The 21,071-nt window shown below is 36.8% G+C and overlaps 1 protein-coding gene across 6 annotated transcripts in view; it reads left to right on the forward strand.

The window, feature by feature from the left end:
- USP25 (ubiquitin specific peptidase 25) overlaps positions 1–21,071 on the forward strand; it is a 117,196-nt gene that overhangs the window by 11,251 nt on the left and 84,874 nt on the right. For 3 of the 6 annotated variants that reach the window (XM_019748900.2, XM_019748902.2, XM_019748904.2), the window contains exons 2-4: positions 8,771–8,848; positions 12,446–12,590; positions 16,433–16,516. In XM_019748900.2, coding sequence (XP_019604459.2) covers positions 8,771–8,848; positions 12,446–12,590; positions 16,433–16,516 — 307 coding nt within the window. The remainder of the gene's footprint in view (positions 1–8,770; positions 8,849–12,445; positions 12,591–16,432; positions 16,517–21,071) is intronic. The other 3 variants (XM_019748906.2, XM_019748901.2, XM_019748903.2) reach the window with 1 other exon arrangement.

Consider the following 21,071-nt stretch of genomic DNA (forward strand, 5'->3'; position numbering starts at 1 on the left):
ATGGTTGAAATGAACTGTTGAAGACTAGTAGGCAGATTGATTGGTGGTATCATTCTAGACAAAGAAGTCCATGAACAAGGACAAAGAAACATAACAATTTGGTGCCTTCTGTTATGTACAAGAAGCTTTACGAGGTCTGACAATTAAATTTGTGAACTTGTTGCAACGATGTTGCTAACCTTTTTTGATGTCAGAAGGATTATTCATTATGAATTTGTACCAACTGGACAAACAGTTCACCAAGTTTACTATTTGGAAAGGCTAAAAAGTCTGCGTGAAAAAGTTAGATGACCTGAACTTTTCACCAACAATTTGTGGCTCTTGCATCATGACAATGCACCAGCTCACACAGCACTGTCTGTGAGGGAGTATTTAGCCAGTAAACAAATAACTGTGTTGGAACACCCTCCCTCCTCACCTGATCTGTCCCCCAATGACTTTTCTTTACCGGAAGATAAAGGAAATATTTAAAGGAAGACATTTGGATGATATTCAGGGCATCAAGGGTAATACGATGACAGCTCTGATGGCCATTCCAGAAAAAGAGTTCCAAATTGCTTTGAAGGGTGGACTAGGCGCTGGTGTTGGTGCATAGCTTCCCAAGGGGAGTACTGCAAAGACTACTGTAGTGATATTCAGCAGTGAGGTATGTGGCACTTTTTCTAGAATGAGTTAGCGCACTTAATTGTCCGACCTCATATGTAGCTAGATGTGGTATAATAAAAAATAAATGATTAGTCCTTATTTTCTGAATCGTGCCACAGAGCTGCTTTAACCCTTGGAATTTACTCTTTTGCATGCTAATGAGATGACTCCTGATTGAGGAACTAGATAGCTTCAGGATGGGGGCTGTACCTTGGAAAAACAATTACATATGATTAAGTTAGACTTGCAGCCCACTCCCCCGTCCAAGGGGGGGAGAAGGACTGGAGATTGCGGTCAGTCACCAATGGCCAGTAGTGTAATCAATCATACCTACGTAATGAAATCTCTGGTGCCTTTATATACTTCCAATAAATGCTCAGTAAATAGTAGTTTTAGGATAGAACTTAGCATATATGGATAGTTTTTCCCTTACAAGTTGTTTTTGAGATTTATTCTCTAAAAAAAGAAATACAGAATTACATCATGAATAGATTGTTAGAATACAAAAATTGCTCTTAAGGAAGTTGTATCAGCAAGGGTCCAGTTAGGACACAGAAACCGCATGATAATTTGAACAGGGAAAGTTAAGTACAAAGAAATATTGACTAGTGACAGATGATTGGCTACTAAGGGGTAAAGAGAACTCTAAAGAATAAAGGAAGGAATCAGCTTGGAAGAGGTCTTCCCCAAGCTCCATGACTGAGATTCAATGCTTGTTGGAGAGGTTATGATTGAAGCCTACTGGCTGGGGGACAAGTTTGCTGAGGTGCTGGAGGCTGGCACACTTCTGCAAATAGCTCTTTTATGGGTCCGGGAAGGGAAGTTGTATATGCTTTATTAAACCGATCACTGTATCTAGAGGAATAGAGTTTCTCATAGTCAGTAGGGTCTATTATGTGTGTGTAATTAGTGTGACCAAAAACTGTATTGGCTTTCAGGAATTGTCTGTGACACATGGAGCTGCTAGGAAGTATACAGTATTCAGTTTGAAAGTTCCACTTAGGGCGTGTTTACTTTCTTTTGTTAACATAAAGGATTCTATTTTTGGACAGCAAGTTGATTATGAAAATTTAAGTAAGGAAACAAGATACATAAAGACATAATCGGATAAGAGAGAGATACTAGGATCTGTCAGGCTATTAGCATCAAAAGTTAAATACATATTTTATTTAAACTGTGGAGATCATAGTTTAAGGATGTGATTTGATTCACAAAAGTTTTGTTTAACCATGTTTTCCAGAATATAGGCACTTTAATTTACAAACACACTGTTTCAAAAAAAAGATTATGTAAGTTGGGTTTTTTGAACTCAAAATGCATTTTCCCATAGAAACCATGCTTCATGGTGTTGGATTCTTATTTGGCCTAGAAATGTATTTCACTCTCTATGAACTCAGCTGATAGTGCTGTGTAATGATATTTTAGGGGAAATTGCTTAGAGTTTCTACTTGTGATACATTTCTTTTGTCTGCCCGTTGATAGGGATGGGAGATTGCATTAGGGGCCTGGACATCATGCAGATGTTAGACTGGTTGAAGGGTTGGGGTGACAAGTAGAGATGTGAACTTGAGGAAACATTTATTGAGCACCTACTGCATCCATTGCTCTTTGCTACCTATTTCCCATAAAGTATCTCATTTCTTTACCTTTTTTTCTATTGTGGGTTTTTTGTTTGTTTTTTGTTATATGAATGCTTAGGAATGTTTGTTGCTCTGGGATTTTATAAAAAGATAGGAAAAGACTTTAAATTCAGAATTTCCGGCATTTCTAAGCTTAAGTGTAAATAGTGTACAATAAAAAAGCATACATTCAGATTTATACACCCATAGAGGTATATGATTAATTTATTTTAGTACTAAAGTGCTGTTAACCCAAAAGATTGAGATAAGCCTTGACTCTGGCAGTAGCAAATACAAGCTACCCCAACCTCATGGGATTACTATATAGATTATTTGTTACTGAGAATTTTGACAGTACTATACTGTACACTCAACTTCAAGCAGGATTGACAAGACCGTAACTAGGAAATGAAGCTTTCTGTGAAATTCGAGGTAGAATGTAGGAGAGTACAGAAAGTTTGCGTAGTAAGTAGGCCTGACTTATGTATGCTTCGTGTTCCCATCCCCAGCATTAGTTAGTACCCCTTTCCTGTGGGGGTGCATTTAAGCCCTGTGATCTGACTTCTCCAGTTCACCTCTGCAAACTCTGCTATGTTCATTTATTTAGTCAATATTTATTGAGTGCCTGTCACGTGCCAGCTGCTGTACTATTACCAGGAATACACTGATGAATGAAATAGACATCCTGTGCTCTCTGGACCTAGTCTGGTCATTAACCATGATATATTATTATAATCTGTGGTGCCAGGAGAGCCTCCAACTTTATGAGAAGGCAGCCAAATATACAAAAACTTTTGCACTAGAAGCATAATGGTATTTTATACCATTAAATACTCTAAATGAAAGTTAGAGGGACGAGGAGGGCAAGGTGAGGCCAGAGATAGCGGTGGCTTGGAAAGGGCCCTTTTAAGCCATAATAAGGATTGTACTACAGGAAAATTCCTCAGAGAGGTCATAGAATAATACATATGAAGGGAAATGAGCCGTCATGTACCCCTTCCCCCCACCCCGTTAAATTACAGGTAAAAATAAAAACAATATTTAGAAAATAAAGCTTTTTAGGTTTTGTTTTTTTGTTGTTGTTTTTTTTGATATATAGCTGTTTAGAGGCAGGTTTCGGGCTTACAAAGAGCTACATGAAGGACATGTACTTGAAATGATCTGTCGATGAAGTTTGGGGATTTCTTGTTATGATAAAAGACAACATGAACTAGGGTAGTTTAGTGTTGCCACATAGGTGCAGAGAATCCTGACAAAAATAAATGTGTGTGTGGTTACATACCTGAAAGGCAATAGTATAAGGTTTTGTTTTTTTCATTGATAGGTAACTCTGAAATGTCACCCCCCAGGGCCTTAGCAATGCTTTAGTGCATGGGATTCTGAAGCTGAAGACTGTTTTGGGATTTCCTGTCACATTGGTTCTCTCCACCCCCCCATCTTTCCTTAGAAAATTTGAAAGCTTTTTTAGAGGTCATTCTAAGAGTTGCCTTTTTTCCCCTGCAGATGGAAACCTTTTGACTTTCTTTCCTTTGCACTAAACCAAGTTTATTTATATTTGGAATTCAGTTAGAGGAACCAATGACTAACTTATGAGTCACTCACCCTTTCACACACACAGCTTTCCTGCCTTGCAGTCAGTGCTGCTCCTCTTACACCATCAGCTAAGCCTTTTACATCAACACAGTAGTGGCTGTGGGGGCTGAGTTTTCATTTTTCACTGAAATCTTTAATTTCCAAAATGTAGAGAAGAGCAAATGTAGAAAGAACATGGGCTGTGGAATTTGAAAAACTTGTTTTCATTCCTGTCTCTGTACTTATGGATCTCTTGAAGAGTCTATTAGCTATAAAATGAGAGTAACTTCCTAGAGGCCGCGTATGTGTGCGTGTGCACGTGTGTTAAATGGGATTAGATACTGGGAGCCGTCTGGCGTATAGCAAATCATACTAAGTGCTTGTCCTCTGTCCTTGGCCTAAACTAGTGAGCCCCCTTTTTTTTTGCATCCTCAGAGTTACACCAGTGTTATCTACACTGTAGTCTTTACTGAAAGATTTAAAACAGACCCGACATTAATGGGGAAGGGAAAGAATTCTGTGAAACCCTCTGATCCTTCATTTATATTAGAATTACTGATGCCTCCTTTTCTGTGAAGTGCATAGTACTGTATTCTGCACGTGGTAGGCGCTTAAGGATGTCATCATGCAGTAAAAAATAACATTGAGGAAGGAATTTGAAGGCCTATATGTAGTCTTGACTTTTTGCTTACTGATTTTTATGGTGTTTGCAAGCCACTGGCTCTCTCTCATCACTGTGGCTTGCCCTTCTCGGTCCAGTGGTGTGGACACGTTGCACCCACCTCCTTTTACTTTAGCACAGAAGAAATCTGGGCGAGGAAGACCTCAGAGCTCAGAAAAGGAGCTCTAGGGATGGAAGTGGGTGGATCCAAAATTACCAGTCTAGGAGGAGAGAACCATATGAGGACATTTTTAGTTGAGGATCAGGGTGTGTCGAAGACCAGAAGTTTGGCAAATAGGACGGCGAAAACCTGGAAAGAAAGGCCAGGTCTTAATTACAACAGAAATAGCAGGAGCAAAACATATATAATTGCAGGAAATGAAGGTGCAGGTTTTCAAAGACAGAAAAAGCACAGCTGGAAGATGCCAATAACAAAGGGAAAACTTGACAAATGAGGTGGCTTTTCTGCCATAAACTTAAAATTTTCCTCATAGCTCACCTCTTTTGATCACTTTCCCATTTCTTGCTAAGTTAGCTAAGAAATTTCTTTCACCGTTGCTCCTTCCCACTTAGCCATCTTTCCCACCCCATTGCTTTTCTCTTCGTTGTTTTATTTTCAGTCAAAATTCATGAGATCATGAACTATGCTAGAGATACACCTGGCTTGTTTTTTCTAGGGTATTTAGCTGAATTTATTGCAAAATACCAAACCATAATAACATTTTGAAGACATTACTTCTCTTCATAAAATACTCAGTATTCTTCTTGCACTCTGCATCAGTCAACTATCACCATAACAGACATTCCAAAAGTTAGTGGCATACCAAAATATTATTGTCATGTTCACAGATTTGCAAGTTGGTTGGATGGCTCTTCTCCACACGTGCCTCGTTCTTCTGGGCAACTGAGCTATTCGGGTCATGTACTTAGGAAGTTGCAGAAGTTCAAGAGGGCAAGCCCAGCCCTGCAAGCACATTTCCTGTCTGCTGGCATGCTGTCTGCTAATGTGTCATTGGTCAAAGCATGTCATATGGCCAAGGCCATCATCAGTGCAGCAGGGGAATGTGGCCTGTCTCTAGTGGGAGGAAGTGACACATAGCAAAGGGTGTGGATATAGAGATGGGAGAAGGAGAAGACTTGGGAGTCTGACACAGGCTCTCATCTTTTCTGGGCTTTATGTTCATGTTTACATTTTACTTTGTGGTCATTAATGTGTATATGTACTGTTTTGTATTTTACTTAGACTTACTGTGATTTTGTAAAGGTAACTTCTTTTAAGATGACATATTCACTATTGAAAATACACAGTTGTTTGCTTAACCCAGACTGTACTTCAGGGTCCCATCTGTATCAAAATCATTTGAGATGCTTATTAGGAATTCAGATCCCTTAGCTTTAACCCCAACCCCCCTGGAATCACAATCTCTGGGAGGTGTGGGGGCTGGGAATCTTCATTATTAATAGACTCATCAGGTCTGCACATTAAAGTTCAGAATTTCATAGTGGAAGGACATTTTCACTGTTTCCATTTTTCCAGCATTATAAATAATAACCGGCAACATTTGTACAAATGATTAATTTTGGGGGGTGTTCAGTAGTTTTTCCCTGATCTACGATTGATTAATTTGTAGTTGAGGAAAATAACATTCAGTCTAAAGAGTTTGCAGTGCTGACGATGGTGAGATTCCGAACAGGCTTATAGAATCTTTTAAGTATTTTATGCTCACTAAAGTAAGACATCGTAATAGATAAGGAGAATTTCTGTAATGTTTTTATACATCTTTAATTTGTAATGTTGGGTATAGCATAACTTAGTCATGGTTCCATTGCCAGTTATTGGTTATTTTTTTAAATGAAAGCAGACAAGTTGACGGGTTTAAAGAGAATTCTATTTTTCTTATATTTCAGCTCTGTCCATTTGACAATTGATGGCATGGCAGATACTGCCAATGCCAATGCCTGTCTCATATACTTTCTTTTCTTTTTTCCATACAAACAGAACCCTGATTTCATTTTCAGAGCAGCGTTTTGCCTAGCTCAAAAGTACATTTCCCAACGTCCTTTGTAACCATGAGTGGCTATGTGATTTTGTTTTGCTCATTAAGGCTTTATGTGAAAGTTATTAGACGGGGTTTGTTAAACAAGGCAGAATCGTTTTGCAGAAATCTTTTGTCCTTTGCCCTTCCCTTTATCCTACCTAACCAAAGCTTGGACAGGATGCTGCAGGATGAGATGTGGAGTGACAGGTATTTGATGACTGTCACCTATAAGAATGTGTAGTGGGAAGACAGGAGGAGCTTAGGTCTTTGATGTCACATGTGATGTCTTTATCAGATGTGAACTACCCACCTCCAGTCTGCTTGTATCAGGGAAGAAACACACTGTAGGACGTTGAAGCTACTGTTTAGCTGAAACTCTGTTGCGTGTAGCTGAATATAATTTCAAACTTACACATGCGGTTTCTGTAGAAGATATTTACACTAGGTTATCTCAGACTTGACTTTCAAGTTGCTTTTATTTTTTCATTTTATTTTGAAATTTGTTTAGGATTCTTCGTCTCTGAATGTATATATATTATGCATATTTAAATTAGCAAACATGCTTTGAAATGTACATTTTACAATTCTGACATCAACAAATCTATGCGGAATATTTTAAAACTTTTTATTTTGAAGTAATTTCAAATTTAAAATTGCAAGTTAGCGTAAAGAACTTTCATAACGAATTTTTTTCCTGAACAATTTGAGAGTAGGTTGCATGCCCCTATACCACGTAAATACCGCAGGATGTATTTCCTAAGAAAAATATTTTTTCTTACATAACTGCAGTACAGTTATGAAATTCAGGAGTTTAATATTAATACAGTATTGTTACTAAGCAGTCCGTATTCATATTTTTCCAACTGCCCCAGTAATATCCAGTATAGAGTTTAATATGAGAAGCAGTCTGATTTCCCACATTCCGTTTGGTTGCCATGCATTTTTGGTCCCCTTTAATCTGGAAACTCATCCTTTGTCTTTCATGACATAGACCTTTTAAAGATAACAGAATAGTTATTTTGCGAAACGTCCCTCAGCTTGGATTTATCTGATGGTGCCTGAAGATTCGATTCAGTTTATGCGTTTTTCAGTGCAGATGATTCCGTCATGGTGGGTCCTATCGTGTCAGGAGGCTACATGTCCTCGTTTCCCATGATTGCTGGTACTGTGGTCACTTGGTTAAGGTGGGATCTGTCAGGTTTCTGCTTTATAATTACTCTTCCTCCTTTTGTAATTTCTTGGAAGAGAGTTTGAAACTGTGTAACTATCCTGCTTCTAATCAAGCTTTCACGTAATAGTTTTATCATCCATTTACGATTCTCGACAGAATTATTACTGAGATGAATGTAAAAACAATTTTCAAGAAAGATTTCATCAGATCCTTTTATTCTATTGACATCTCGTTTTTCATACCATGTCCATTGAGCTGCCTTTACTTCATTGTACTGACTTGGGAACTTGTTTTAAGAAACACAGAGGCCTAAGGAGGAACATGGCTCTGAATTAGGGAAGTTCAGGGAAGGACCTGAGCAGCATCCTCTCTACCTACCTCTCTTTCTCTCCAATACAGTGTGTATAGTAGGTGACTAGTATGTAGGCCAATAGAGCATAAATGGATTTGAAGCAAATGGGGCAAGTGATCAATTCTGTTTAGGATTTTTTATGACAATTGGAGAATAACATGATTCTCTTTTCCTCCTGGAATAGATCTTTGGATCCCCGTGATGTTATGTGCCCATCTAGTGCATGGCCTGCCAGACGCATGTTTTGTTTTTTTTCCAAACATCCCTGGTGCCTGGATGTTGGCTGACCCTAGGGACAGGGAGAGATTATTGGAGCTAGCTGATTTCACTCAGTGGAAGTGGCTCAACGGATACCAGTTTTCCTTAGTTCTTCTCAGAGTTAGCCATCATAATCATTTCTTTTCTTTTTGGGAGGCATAAATTAGGTGAAGAATGGGCCAGAAACTGTTAGTTCAGTAGGACCTCTTGGAGAGTAATGTAAAAGTTCTTTTGGAAATATGAGAATGGAATAAGGGCTCCCTACAGCATGGTTCATTCTTCCTGAAAGAATAAAATTTGTTCAGTCTCTCTCAAGGTTTTGTTCTTTTTTACTCAATTATAGTTTATTTTGTATTTTCTGCTTTTTTTTTTGTTTGTTTGTTTTTTTACCCAAAGGTTATTTATATTTTCAGATTTCAGAGTGTAATGATTTTGAATTTTCCCCTCCTCCAGCACCAGCAGACGTTTTTGAATCAGCTGAGAGAGATTACTGGCATTAATGACACCCAGATACTACAGCAAGCTTTGAAGGTATGACCTCTGTTTTATGACATACAGTTTGTGTTACACCCTCATTTCTACTGCCTACCACATTTGAAAGTTTAGTTTTTCAGTTATATCAAGTAATCGTAGTAGAGCTATAAGAAAGAACTTTTATAAAGTAAGAGCCTTACTTAATATAACATACTGCAACTTTGAGCATGTTAGCTTTCAGCAACCTAATGTTCCAAGATACCTTGGAGGGTCAGATAATAACTCCCTCTGTTCGAAACTTTTCATGCAAAATGGAGGGGTAGGAATCCAAATTCTGATGGCTGGTGTTACTCAAGAGCCACGTTTTTAGAATTTAAATGGAGGGTGAAGGGTGGGGTGGGGTAGAGGAGGAATGAGAAGTAGAAAATTAATAGATTGTCATAAGCTTACATTTTTTTCCTTCCATAAAGGAGAAATATAAATTGGCTACCATTCAACTTATTGCACCTTAAGACTATTCAACATCAAGCTGTGTAGTACATGGAACAAATAAAGTGTATCACTTTGGTAGTATCTTAAGAAGTACCCTCCTTTCCACATGGGGGTACCCAGATGAGTCAGATCATGTAGACAGGCACATTGAAAAAGATCAGCTAACAAAGCATGTTCAAGAACTGGAAGTGCATTTTAAGCTTATTTATGAGTACATATTGTTACTGAGGCTAATGGCAGTATCGTGTTTGTGCCACTGGAGGCCTACAGACAGCTTCCGTCCTTCCCAATGTGCTCCGTGAAGCAAAGTTAATCATGTAATTTTTAATTCTGAGCCCAAAGATCATTTGTTTCTGAAATAATTTATCTTTTAGATGAGTGTAATCATAATCATCGTAACGATAGTGATAATAGCTAGCACTTACTAAGCACTTAGAGTACAAGGTCTGTTCCAAATACTTTATTTGGCTAACTCATCCTCCCAGTAACTCTCTGAGGTAGATAGTATTTTCATCCCCTTTTAAAAGGTAAGGAAAGAGAGAGGTTAAAGTGACTGGCTAAGATCACACAACTTGAGAGCCTGGAATAGAAACCAAGCAGCCTGATTCCACACTTAATTTCTGCTTTTACTAGCTTTGCTTCAGCTTTTTTTCCTGGTAGAAAAATGATGAAATAGTACTGTTTAGAGTATGAATACAGGGTTTATGAAGGCAGTATAAATATTTGGAGCGGAAGCAAAAGTGTCATACCTCAATTTTTATGATTAAGACCTTTAGATGATTGCCAGTTTTTTCTTTGCTCTGATACATATGACTAAATCACCCATGTGTATCTTCAGGAAGTGTCTTTCCCATTGTGTGTCACTGAGTGTGAGACCACACCCATTACCTTGTCAGGGCACATGTAGGGAATTCGCTTTTCTTTTTATAAACTTGGGAAACATATAGAATATACTTAAATAAATAAGAATAAAGAGTTAATCGAATTAGTTTATTGTCCACATTTTCTTTGAGGTAAGTTGTGTGACTACAGTTTTGTTTTTGTTTTTTTAACTTTTATTTCAGTTACCAGTAGCTAGGGTGGGGGTGAGGGGAAACAATGTGCTAAACGTTAACTGTTGCTCAGTATAAATTTGTAAGATGTTTAATAATGAGCTGACTCTCTCAGTTATATGCTGACAAGGAATCTACTTTTGGGAGCCACATGTTATTGAATTATTTCAGCGCTTCTTTTTTTTATTTTATTTTGAGTATCCAAAGTAAGTGACCTTCAGAAGTTTGTGTAAATGCCTGTTGCATTTAGTTTATTATGATGTGAGATAGTATGTGAAAAGTACTTAGCCATTTCTTGGCACATACTAAGTGCTCGATAAATGTTAGCCCTTGTTATTGCAAATTATTTTACAACTAGGGACGGCCCAGTGGCTCAGGCGGTTGGAGCTCCGTGCTCCTAACTCCGAACGCTGCCTATTCAATTCCCACATGTGCCAGTGGGCTCTCAACCACAAGGTTGCCGGTTCAACTCCTCGAGTCCCGCAAGGGATGGTTTGCAGTGCCCCCTGCAACTAAGATTGAACAGGGCACCTTGAACTGAGCTGCCGCTGAGCTCTCGGATGGCTCGGTTGGAGTGCGTCCTCTCAACCACAAGGTTGCCGGTTCGACTCCCGCGAGGGATAGTGGGCTGCGCCCCCTGCAACTAGAAAATGGCAACTGGACCTGGAGCTGAGCTGCAACCTCCACAACTAAGACTGAGAGGACAACAATGTGACTTGGGGAAAAAAAAGTCCTGGAAGTACACGCTGTTCCCCAGTAAAGTCCTGATCCCCTTCCCCAATAGAAAATAAAAAATCTTTAAAAAAAAAAAATTGTTTTACAACTAGTTTCCCTATCTCACTTAGAACATTATACCCATACTTTGGATGAATCATTTAAGTAAGAATCTTATAATAACTGTGATAAAGTTTAAAGCAGTGTTGCTTTTCAAACTGCACTCTTTTCTCTCTCCTTCACCGGCTGCTAGAATTGGAGTTAGGGTGGGTCGGGGACTTTATTCCTCCAATTGCTCAGGCCTTATATCTTGAAATCATCCTGGTCTTTCTCCTTCTGTCACCCCCCACATTTAATATGATAGCAAATAATGTTGGGCTCTGTTTATGCCCTTTCTCTCCTATAGTCTATTCCCAACACACAGCCCAAGTGATCTTTTTTAAATGTAAGTCATACCCTGTCATTTCTGTCCCAAACTCTCCACTGGCTTCCTGTTACACTTTGCGTGTACTCATGTTCTTAAGGCCTATATAGCCTCACGTGTTTGGGCCTTCTGTTACAGAGATAACTTCATTATTAATATCTGGATTTCCTAATGTCTCAATTAGCTGTAATAGAGCCAGTGTTACATTCATTGTTAACTGTACAGAGAGCATAGCAATATCACTGGGCAAGACTCTTCTCATTATTCTGTTGTTTCAGAAATTCTTAGTTTTCTAGCATCTGCTTTCCTTTAAATCAGCTTTAGAATAAAAAGCATACCTTGTGTCCAGGTATGCTTTTGATGAGAACTGCATAAAATATATATAGTATTTATATTTGGGTAGGATTGTCATCTTGTCAGTCCTGAGTATTTCTGTCAAGGAGTTCTGTCTCTTTATACTATGAAGCTTGAGAAAATTTTGCTATTTTCTTCCTAAAACCCTTTGAAATTTGCTTGTTAAGGTTGGCTGTAGGCATGTATTCAGCATCCATATTAAAGGAAGTATCTTTTATTGCCCTTATTTTCAGAAGTACTGTTATAAATGTTCATTTTTCACCCTTTTATATGGCAAGTTCCAGAAAACATTTTTAGAAACATTTCCAGAAAATAGTTTAGAAGTTTGTGATTGACTTTTGTTAAGCAGATATGAAAGTAATGGAAAACTAAGAAATTAGTTACAGAATTGATTTTTACATCATATTAATAGTTTTAATTAATAGAAAAGGAAATTATGATTGTTGTAGTATACTATGTTTACCTTAAATTTATACTGTAAAATTAGAATCACAAAAATAATTTCAAATCAAAAATGATTTTGCTGTTATTAGTTCTTATGAAAAACATTACATAAATCATGTGAGAATGTTTAGAAATATTTCACCATATTTGATGTTCTGTTCTTGCTATTTGAAGGACAGTAATGGAAACTTGGAATTAGCAGTGGCTTTTCTTACTGCAAAGAATGCCAAGACCCCTCAGCAGGAAGAGACCACTTACTACCAAACAGCGCTTCCTGGCAACGACAGGTACATCAGTGTGGGAAGCCAAGCAGACACAAGTAAGCTTATTTCTTTTTCATAATGTCTGAATAAGAATGTAATGAAAAATTTCCTTGGAAATATGTTTATTTTGTTTAAGCAGAGGTGAAAGACAATGAAAGAACTACTTTAAAACTTGGTTCTTTTCAGTGTAGTTGAAAGGAGCACATCTTTTTATTAGCCACATTATATTTTTTCCCAGTTCAGGAATAAAAGATTGTATTTAAGTTATATATACTTTCATAGAGCATTTCATTTAGTATTCATTGTTTTGAAATAGAGAACAGCTACAGGTGTTACTCATTAAAGAAACAAAAATTTCTAGGATATTAAATGGCCATAGTCATTTCTTTCACGGATTTTAAGTATTGGTAGAGGCCTTAATATTATTTTTGAAGGTAAACTATTATTTCCAGTCACTGATAGGTTTACCATTTAACAGAATTTCCTTTCCTTCAAACCCTGCCCCTCCCCAAAATAAAGGTTTTCCAGAAATGTTTATTATTACCATGTAACAGAATAAATAGACACATATGCATGCATATATACATATGGAAATTTTTACATTTTAATGTTTGTTCATAATATGAATACTTAATGCTTATATAGCACTGAGTTTTCAAAAATATGTTCAGTTAGCTCCATGTTTCATGATGGTATAATAACCACTCTGAAATGTATGTATTTATTTTATGCATTCTGGATTTGAGAAGTTTTATTACTAATTTATATTTAAGAGAATTTCTGATTTTGTTTTTAGACTTTCTCAAAGTTAGGAAAAAACCAGGAAGAACCCATTCACATAGATGTTTATAGCCATTAGTGGGCATTAAACACTGCGTAATGTTTGTTAATAAAATACTTTCATTTCAATTTTTCAGGATAATCTTAATATTTTTGCCTCACAAATGATCTTATGTCAGCCAAAGCTGGAATAGTCCTGTCTCACACAGATAATAGGTGATGGGAACAGTTTTATGTATGTAAGACAGACTAGTTACTTATGTCCAAGTTCAAGACAAACTGTGGTTTGGCCCCTGTCTATTTTTCTAACTTCATTTTCTACCGTTTTCCTCTTGTCATTGTGATAATACAGAATAGCTTGAAGTTCTCATTCACCCAGTGCTTTTTTATTTATTTTGTCTTTACACTTGCTTTTCCTTCTTCTGGAATCCCCTCTAACCTTTGCTTCTAGCCTAATTTCTTCTGGCTTGAGACTTAGCTCAGGAGCTGCTGGCTCTGGAACGTTTCCGCTGGCCTCTAGGTTGGACCAACTGCTTCTCTAGCACCAAGAGCAAACCTTTGTCTTAACGAGTAGTGTTATTTTTAAATTATTTGCTTATACCTTGTTGCTTACCAAGCTGGAAGCTTAACCGGGCAACAGACTATTGATGTTATGTTCCCATCATCATACTAGAATATCATAATAGTTTCTCAAAAAAATCTTTGTATAAAAAGGCTATTTCAAAACCAATGAAAGGGAACAAGCTTGTTGCAAGAAAAAGAGAAAAAAAGAAGAAGTGGTTAAAAAAGATGAAAAAAGAGAAGTGGTATAAATAGTGGAGGCATTAGTGTGTGTGAATAACATCTCATATCTATCTATCATATCTGAGACTTGGGAAAAGGAAATTAGTTAGGTAGAAAAAGGAAAAATAGAATGATTTTGACTGAAGGCAACTGGTTTAAGTGAAGGAAACAGGAAATTGACTAAACACTGTTCAGTGTTGTAGTTGAAAGGATGAAAAGATTTCAGAATGATAACTGAATTCTTAACGTAGATGGTAGACTTTGTGACATGAGATAGCATATATAGGTATGCAGTGGAGAATTAGGATTATAAGACTGTTATAAACAAAAGAAAATGTCTTATTTGCTGTGTAAAAGTCATAAAATATTGTTTAAGCCAGACGTTAATACTTGTCCAAGATTTTTTGACAAGGAATAGTGAAAATGTTATCGATAAAAAGAGAGATTTGAATAGATGCTCTGAGGGAGAAGGCAACCAGATTTCAGAAGGCATGTGTCCCATTGGCTGATAATTTTTTTTTTTTTTTGCGCGTGCATGTCTGTAGCCCTTGAAAAATAAGTAGTTTTATATTCCACTTGAAAGATATGGTAGAGAAATGGAGTTTCTGGTTTCATCTCAACTGATTGACTCTTGTATTGAGCTAATTGCTTGCTGTTGTGGTTTCTTTATAACCAGATGCTAATTCATATTAAATAATTCAATAATTTGGATAGTGTGTCCATAAAGTTGGTTTGAGATTACTAAGAAAAAATTGTTGTTGGAATATAATGTGATGATTGTATTATTAATAGTATTAGTATCAAACTGGGAAGAATAGCTGATGAGGTAACAATAACTCTTTTCCATGTAACAAATTTGTACCATATTTTATAAAGTTCTAATAAGTACATCTGCCTTCAGGAAATAGTCTAGATTCCGCATTTAAATTCCATGGTGTCATAATATCGTTATGTGGTTTAAAATTGAGAAAGTAAGGAGATGTCATGCATTCAGCAGATTCTTTGAAGTACTATGCTATTATTACTGAGAAGAATTGAAATCTGTTGTGTGTTTTTAATTCTTGGAAAGGGTGGTAAAACTTGTGGGAAGGAAACAGGAATAATTAATTACAAATGAATACGTAAACACAGGCCTCTATTGAAAAAACTGTAAGTGCTGAAGGAGTATGTAATATGGGAGTGATCAGAGTGTGCGGAAGTGTTCAAGGGATTGTTCTAGGTATAAAAACCCTTTTTGAGCATTTTCTCAATTTTATGTGAAATAACGTTGTTATTTGAAAGTTGACCAGGGTTTAACTTATTTCACTTATTTCTTTCAAATACGTGGGGAGGGGTGTTATTTTTTTAATTCCTTTTTTCTTTTTATTTTCTTTTTTTAAGTATAAGTCTGTTACTACCAGGGCTGAAGCATAAACAAAGCCTTGCTAACTTTAACTGTGTCCTCTATATAGCAGTGCTGACAAAATATCTATATTTTATAATAAAAGTCTCTAATGCAAAAGTACGTGTAATTCATTGTTGATATAAGCTGGTATATAACTGTTTATAACTGAGGGTCTCTTTTAGAATAAATAAAACGCATGTTTTTTTAATGACTAGAAAAATTTAGCTTTTAAAATAATATCCCATAGGAGTCACATTTGGTACTCATTGGGGAATTTTCATTTATTTCTACCTGGGTACATCGGAAGATAAACAAATCATCTCACTTGATTTGAAGAACAAGTATTTGTGAACCTTCATTTAATACTGAAGAAATAATTACATTTTAAATAATAGGACAATGATTAGCCTTTTTAGTGCATTTTTACCTTTCTTTTAACATTTCAAGGAAAGCTTGTACTCTGCATATGGAGAAATTAAGAAGTAGAGTACTTGGTGTCTTTATATTGCTTTGGTGAGATTCCATACTACAATTTAATACTCTTGAATTCTGGAAAAAGCCCTAAATCATTTGTATCAAAATCATTATTAGCAAAAATTTTAGGCATCTTTTTCCATTACTTGGGTTTCCCGTCCAGATTGGATATTGTGGATTGTCAACGGAGTGCTTTCTACCTCCACCTTAAATTGGAAATAAAATTGTATCAGAGTTTTGCAGGGAAAACAATTGCAACAACAACAAAAAACCTAACGCAAAGAGGACTGCGTAACAGTGCAGGATACTGATGTCATAGGTGAACTTAATAATCAGAGGAGAGATTCTCTGAAGTTTTTGTAGCATGACAAACTCAGTCGTAGCCACGACCATAGAAGGCGTTGGCCCAGTTCGAAATCAAATAGTAATATTCTTTCTTTCATGACAATTAAATTCTTTTGAACTTTTTTAAAACAGGAAAAAAACAGTATATGCCCACCAGAACGAGATGTGCCATAATTGAGCAATCAAAGTATGGACCGAAAGATGAGAGGGATTTAGGTAGGTAATTTTAACAGAGAAAGTAATGCCACATATTGGCTTAAGTTTTAGAAAAATTGGTGCAGTACATTGGAATGAGTGTTAAGTGTTCGACCCTTCACAAATTTAGCATCAATGTACTTTTCCCACCAAAAGAACTTGAATTATTGGTAAGGAATGCCTAGAAAGTGAGAAAAATATCGAGGTTCTTTCCTAGAACTCTGGTCTTGGTCATATTACTTGGCCAGCCTAAAAGTGATTTAAATAAAGCTCAAGTGATAAATAGATCCAAATTTAGTGCTGTCATCCCTGCTGAGGAGGATAAATCACTTAGGTTAAGCAGTGTAGGGTTTTATTAATTGAACACTGATGTTTTTCCCATTCCCCAAATTTATTAAACAAGTAACTGCAGATTGAAATAAAATGAATACAATGAAAGTTACATCTCTTTTTTCATAGACATTCCTTATGCATAAAACTATTTTGAAGATTCACCAAAAGTTCAGGTTAAGTTTAGAAATACAGTGCCACAGTGGTGTGTCGTTACTTGTAACTGATTAGATGCAATTAGGTTTACATTCTGTAAGATATGTACTATAGAGTAGGACTTGCATTATTTGACAAATTTTCTTTCTATTTTAGAGTAGAATGATAGCACTTTTTGTTGAGTAATATAGAATGTTAACTTTATGTTTTTTCCACAACCCAAGTTGGAAAACATAGTAAAATTGATGACAAAACTCAGGAATGGCTCCTTTACTATTTACTTTCCTTACTTACCAATGCTGCCATAATAATTTTTTAGCAGCTATTAGTAAAAACAGAACAAGATCATTTACAGCTGAGCTATTCAATATTGTTGCCAATAGTCACATGTGGCAACTTAAATTTAAATATAAATTAACATTAAATAATATTAGAATTCAGTTTCTCTCTTACACTAGACACATTTTAAATGCCTAGAGGTGGTCACGTGTGACTCGTGGCTACTGTATTGGACAATGCGGGTAGTAGTCCATTTCCATTATCGCAGAAAGTTATATTGGACATCACTGTTTCAGAGATCTGAGTTCAGCAGTGAGAAGGTTGGAAAAGGAGGAACATCTTAAGAGAGCTGTCTAAGGGCAGGAAGAATGGGGAAGTGGGGTGGGCAACACAATTTACATTGCTTGTGTCTTCTTGCTTTTAAGTGTCCTTTTAACACGATACCTTATGCTATTTGTCCTTTCACTTACTAGAAGAAAAATTTAGATGGATAAAACGTGTTCTCGAGGCTTCCAATTAGTTCCACTATGAAGATGCCTCATTAATTTTTATCTGTATTTTATAGTCTAGATAGTAACTTTAATCAGCTTAACTTTTATTTATTGAATGCCTAATAATGTATCTGGTACTTTTTTAGTCCATTAAAAAACACACACACAGAGTCTCAGTTTCCGTAGGAGGAAGACAGAGAGTAAACAATAAATAAATAATGTCAGGAAGTGGTAAGTTCACAGAGAAGGTTAGAACAGGGGATAGGGACCGAGGGTGACAGGGATGTGGTGTTTTAGGCGGAGTGAGAGTTCACATCTATGCAGATACCTGAGGGAAACGAGGGGGTGAAGCTCTTGGTGTGCAGGGCCTGGAGGCAAGAGGGTAGATGGCTCAGGAGTCAGCAGTGAGACACAGCCTTGGTTGAAGCAGAGTGAGTGAGGGTGAGGAGGTAAGTGGTTCATTTCCGATCTCCTGCTGACCACCCCGTGCTTGTATTTACCTTTCTCTCTTAAGGACACTCCCATCCTTTTGTTGTCCCAGTGTTTTGTTTTCTTTTTTACAGCTCTTCCTAATTTCCCCAAACAAACAGTTTGCAGTTCTGTCAATTTTTTAATGCATATTTAAAAATTGCTTCAGTTGCTCCTGCCCTGGTATTCTTGTTACAACTCTTCTCAAACTCTTGTTCAACACTTTAACTCCTAACTCCCAGAACAGAGTTCTTTCTACTCCTGTCACTTCCCTGCCTGAAAATCTTTGCTAGTGGTATGTATAAAATTGCTTATTAAAATAAAAAGTACTTCCCCGAGGTTTAGCCCTGTGTAGACAAGAAAAACAACAGGAAAACTTTTTTCCTTCTAAAATCAAAATCTTTACATATATTGTAGTTCAACTAGATAATAGGCTAAATTGGCTTTTGTGAACTGATTTAGATGCCTCATTTTCATTGAATATGCTGTTTTCATGGGAAAGTGAATTGAGTTAATAAACGGTTGTGTAGGTTTGAAGTCTAATTCATTGTTACGTTGATAACTACCTATGTTTTGGAGTTAGCAAAGAAGTATTTAGTAGTTTGTATTTAAGTTTTACTCAAATGGTAATTATTTGGAAAGTGAAAGATTTATTAGGATGAATGATATGTTTTGGTATATACATTTCTGATTTTAACAGAAAAAATATTTTAATTTGGGCAGTCTTTAAAATGTTGTAGATTACAGCTTATAAGCTTTTGTAATGTGAATTTTCTACAGTGTTACTCAACCAGCACAAACATGCTTATGCCCTGGAACTGGGTTCACGCTGATACTAGAGCGAGGCGTTTTAAAACAAAGGTTAGCGTTTTACCAAGGTCCTCCCTTGGCACAGATATAAAAATATTCATAATACCTTGGTATTTGGATGAAATTGTTACAAAGGCTAAATTTTTATAATTGACTTTCTCCAATTAGAAATAGTTTACAGCCAAGCTTATTCTCTGTTCTCTTCTGAGTGTGTAAGCATAGAAGAAAATCGTAGAGGGCTAGTTTTTATTGTGAAATTGATAGTTCATTACATGTTTTACAGAAATTGTCCTAACTCCAGAAAAGAAGAAATTCAGTTTTAACCATTCTTTGAAATAACATTTTATTTTCTGGTTTTGTAATCATAATATGTATTTAGTATGTGAGTATAGTAGTCTGCTTTCAGTATTGTTATACTATGGTATCCTATGGAAAGAAGAAGCTTTATGAAATAATAAAAACATCACGGAGAAAGTTATTGTAATTATAGTGAAACTACAGATAATCGATAAACCTTCTTCATTGCTTAAAGGAAGAAGTCTCAGTTTTTCAATTGAAGACCAGTAGTTTCTGGTCAACCAAGCTTTCTAGCATTAAAGACTACTACTGCTTGTTTCTTCCTCTGTGAGTTTTTCCCCTGAACAATTCTTCAACAGCAGCTGGTGTCCTACAGTTCAGTTCACTTCTGGAACTGTCTGTTTGGAGTTAGGATCAGATCCCTCAGGTTAAGAGGTCCTAGTCCCACAAGACTGCCCCACTTGAGACGCCATTCACAAGTGATGAGTCCCCACTGGTTACTCACTTCTATCTGACTTGGCTACGAATCGGGTTCTCACGACGCCCTACTCAACTTTGATAATTTGCTATTATGGCTCATAGAACTCAGGGAAACACTTAATGTTTACTGGTTTATTATATAATAAAAGATAATGATAAAGGATACAGATGAACAGCCAGGTGAAAAGCTACATAAGGCAAGGTCTGGGAGGGTCCCAAGCACAGGAGCTCTGTCTTGTGGAGTTGGGTGACCATCCTCCCAGCATGTGAATATGTTCACCAATCTGAAGCTCTTCTGAACCCTTTATTTTAGGGATTTTTAATGGAGGCTTCATCAGGGAGGCATGATCAATTATTAACTTAATCTCCAGACCCTGTCTCTTCACTGGAGGGTGGGAGGTGGGGCTCAAAGTTACAAGGGTTCCATCATGACTTGGTCTTCCTGGTGCCCAGGGCCCATCTGGAAGCTGTATCAGAGCTCACCAGGAGCCACCTCATTAGCACAAGATGCTCCCATTACCAGGAAATGCCAAGTGATTTTTGAGCTCTGCATCAAGAACCAGGGTCAAAGATCAAGTACTAGAATGCACGTTGCTCCTAGCATCTTTGTCACTTGGCTCGGTAGTTACCCATGCATGATTTTATAACACCATGCACTGGTACTTTGGAAAAGATTGCTTTCCAAATGTTGGAAGAACGTCAGTATTGTAAAACAAATTGAAATCGTTAATATCACTTGATTTCATCAGAAAAGCCTTTAAGTATTGGGAAGATACCAAACTTGTAGTGGTGGAAAGAAGTTTAATAAAGCTCCTATTTTGCTTGAAAATTTCACACTAATCAATGGCAACAAATACTCTTATTTGTTCTCCAAGTGACAGGCTCACTTTATTTTTGAGAAAATGTCTACCAAACACTGAAGTCTGAATAATCATAGTTTGCGCACACAGCTTGGTACTCCCGCCTTGATTTGTACTGCGAGGCAGAAGTTTTAGGCACTGTTGTTTTACATCATCAGTGCAAATGTGATCACAGTAGAATAAACAAATAACATGTGACTATTATTATGAGAATACTTTTTACTTCAGGAACCCCCTTCTCTCATAGGGTCGTGGGGATCCACAAGGATCCAGAGACCACGTTTGGAGAACTGCTAGTATGGAGGAAAGACCACTTGATTTAATAGTTAGAAGACTTCAATTCAAGCCTAGCTACCATTTTTTATTCTTATAATGTTTTACTTCATTTCTTACAACTTCAGTTAT

The sequence above is a fragment of the Rhinolophus sinicus genome, linkage group LG01, assembly GCF_036562045.2.
Source record: "Rhinolophus sinicus isolate RSC01 linkage group LG01, ASM3656204v1, whole genome shotgun sequence".
Taxonomy (NCBI): domain Eukaryota; kingdom Metazoa; phylum Chordata; class Mammalia; order Chiroptera; family Rhinolophidae; genus Rhinolophus; species Rhinolophus sinicus.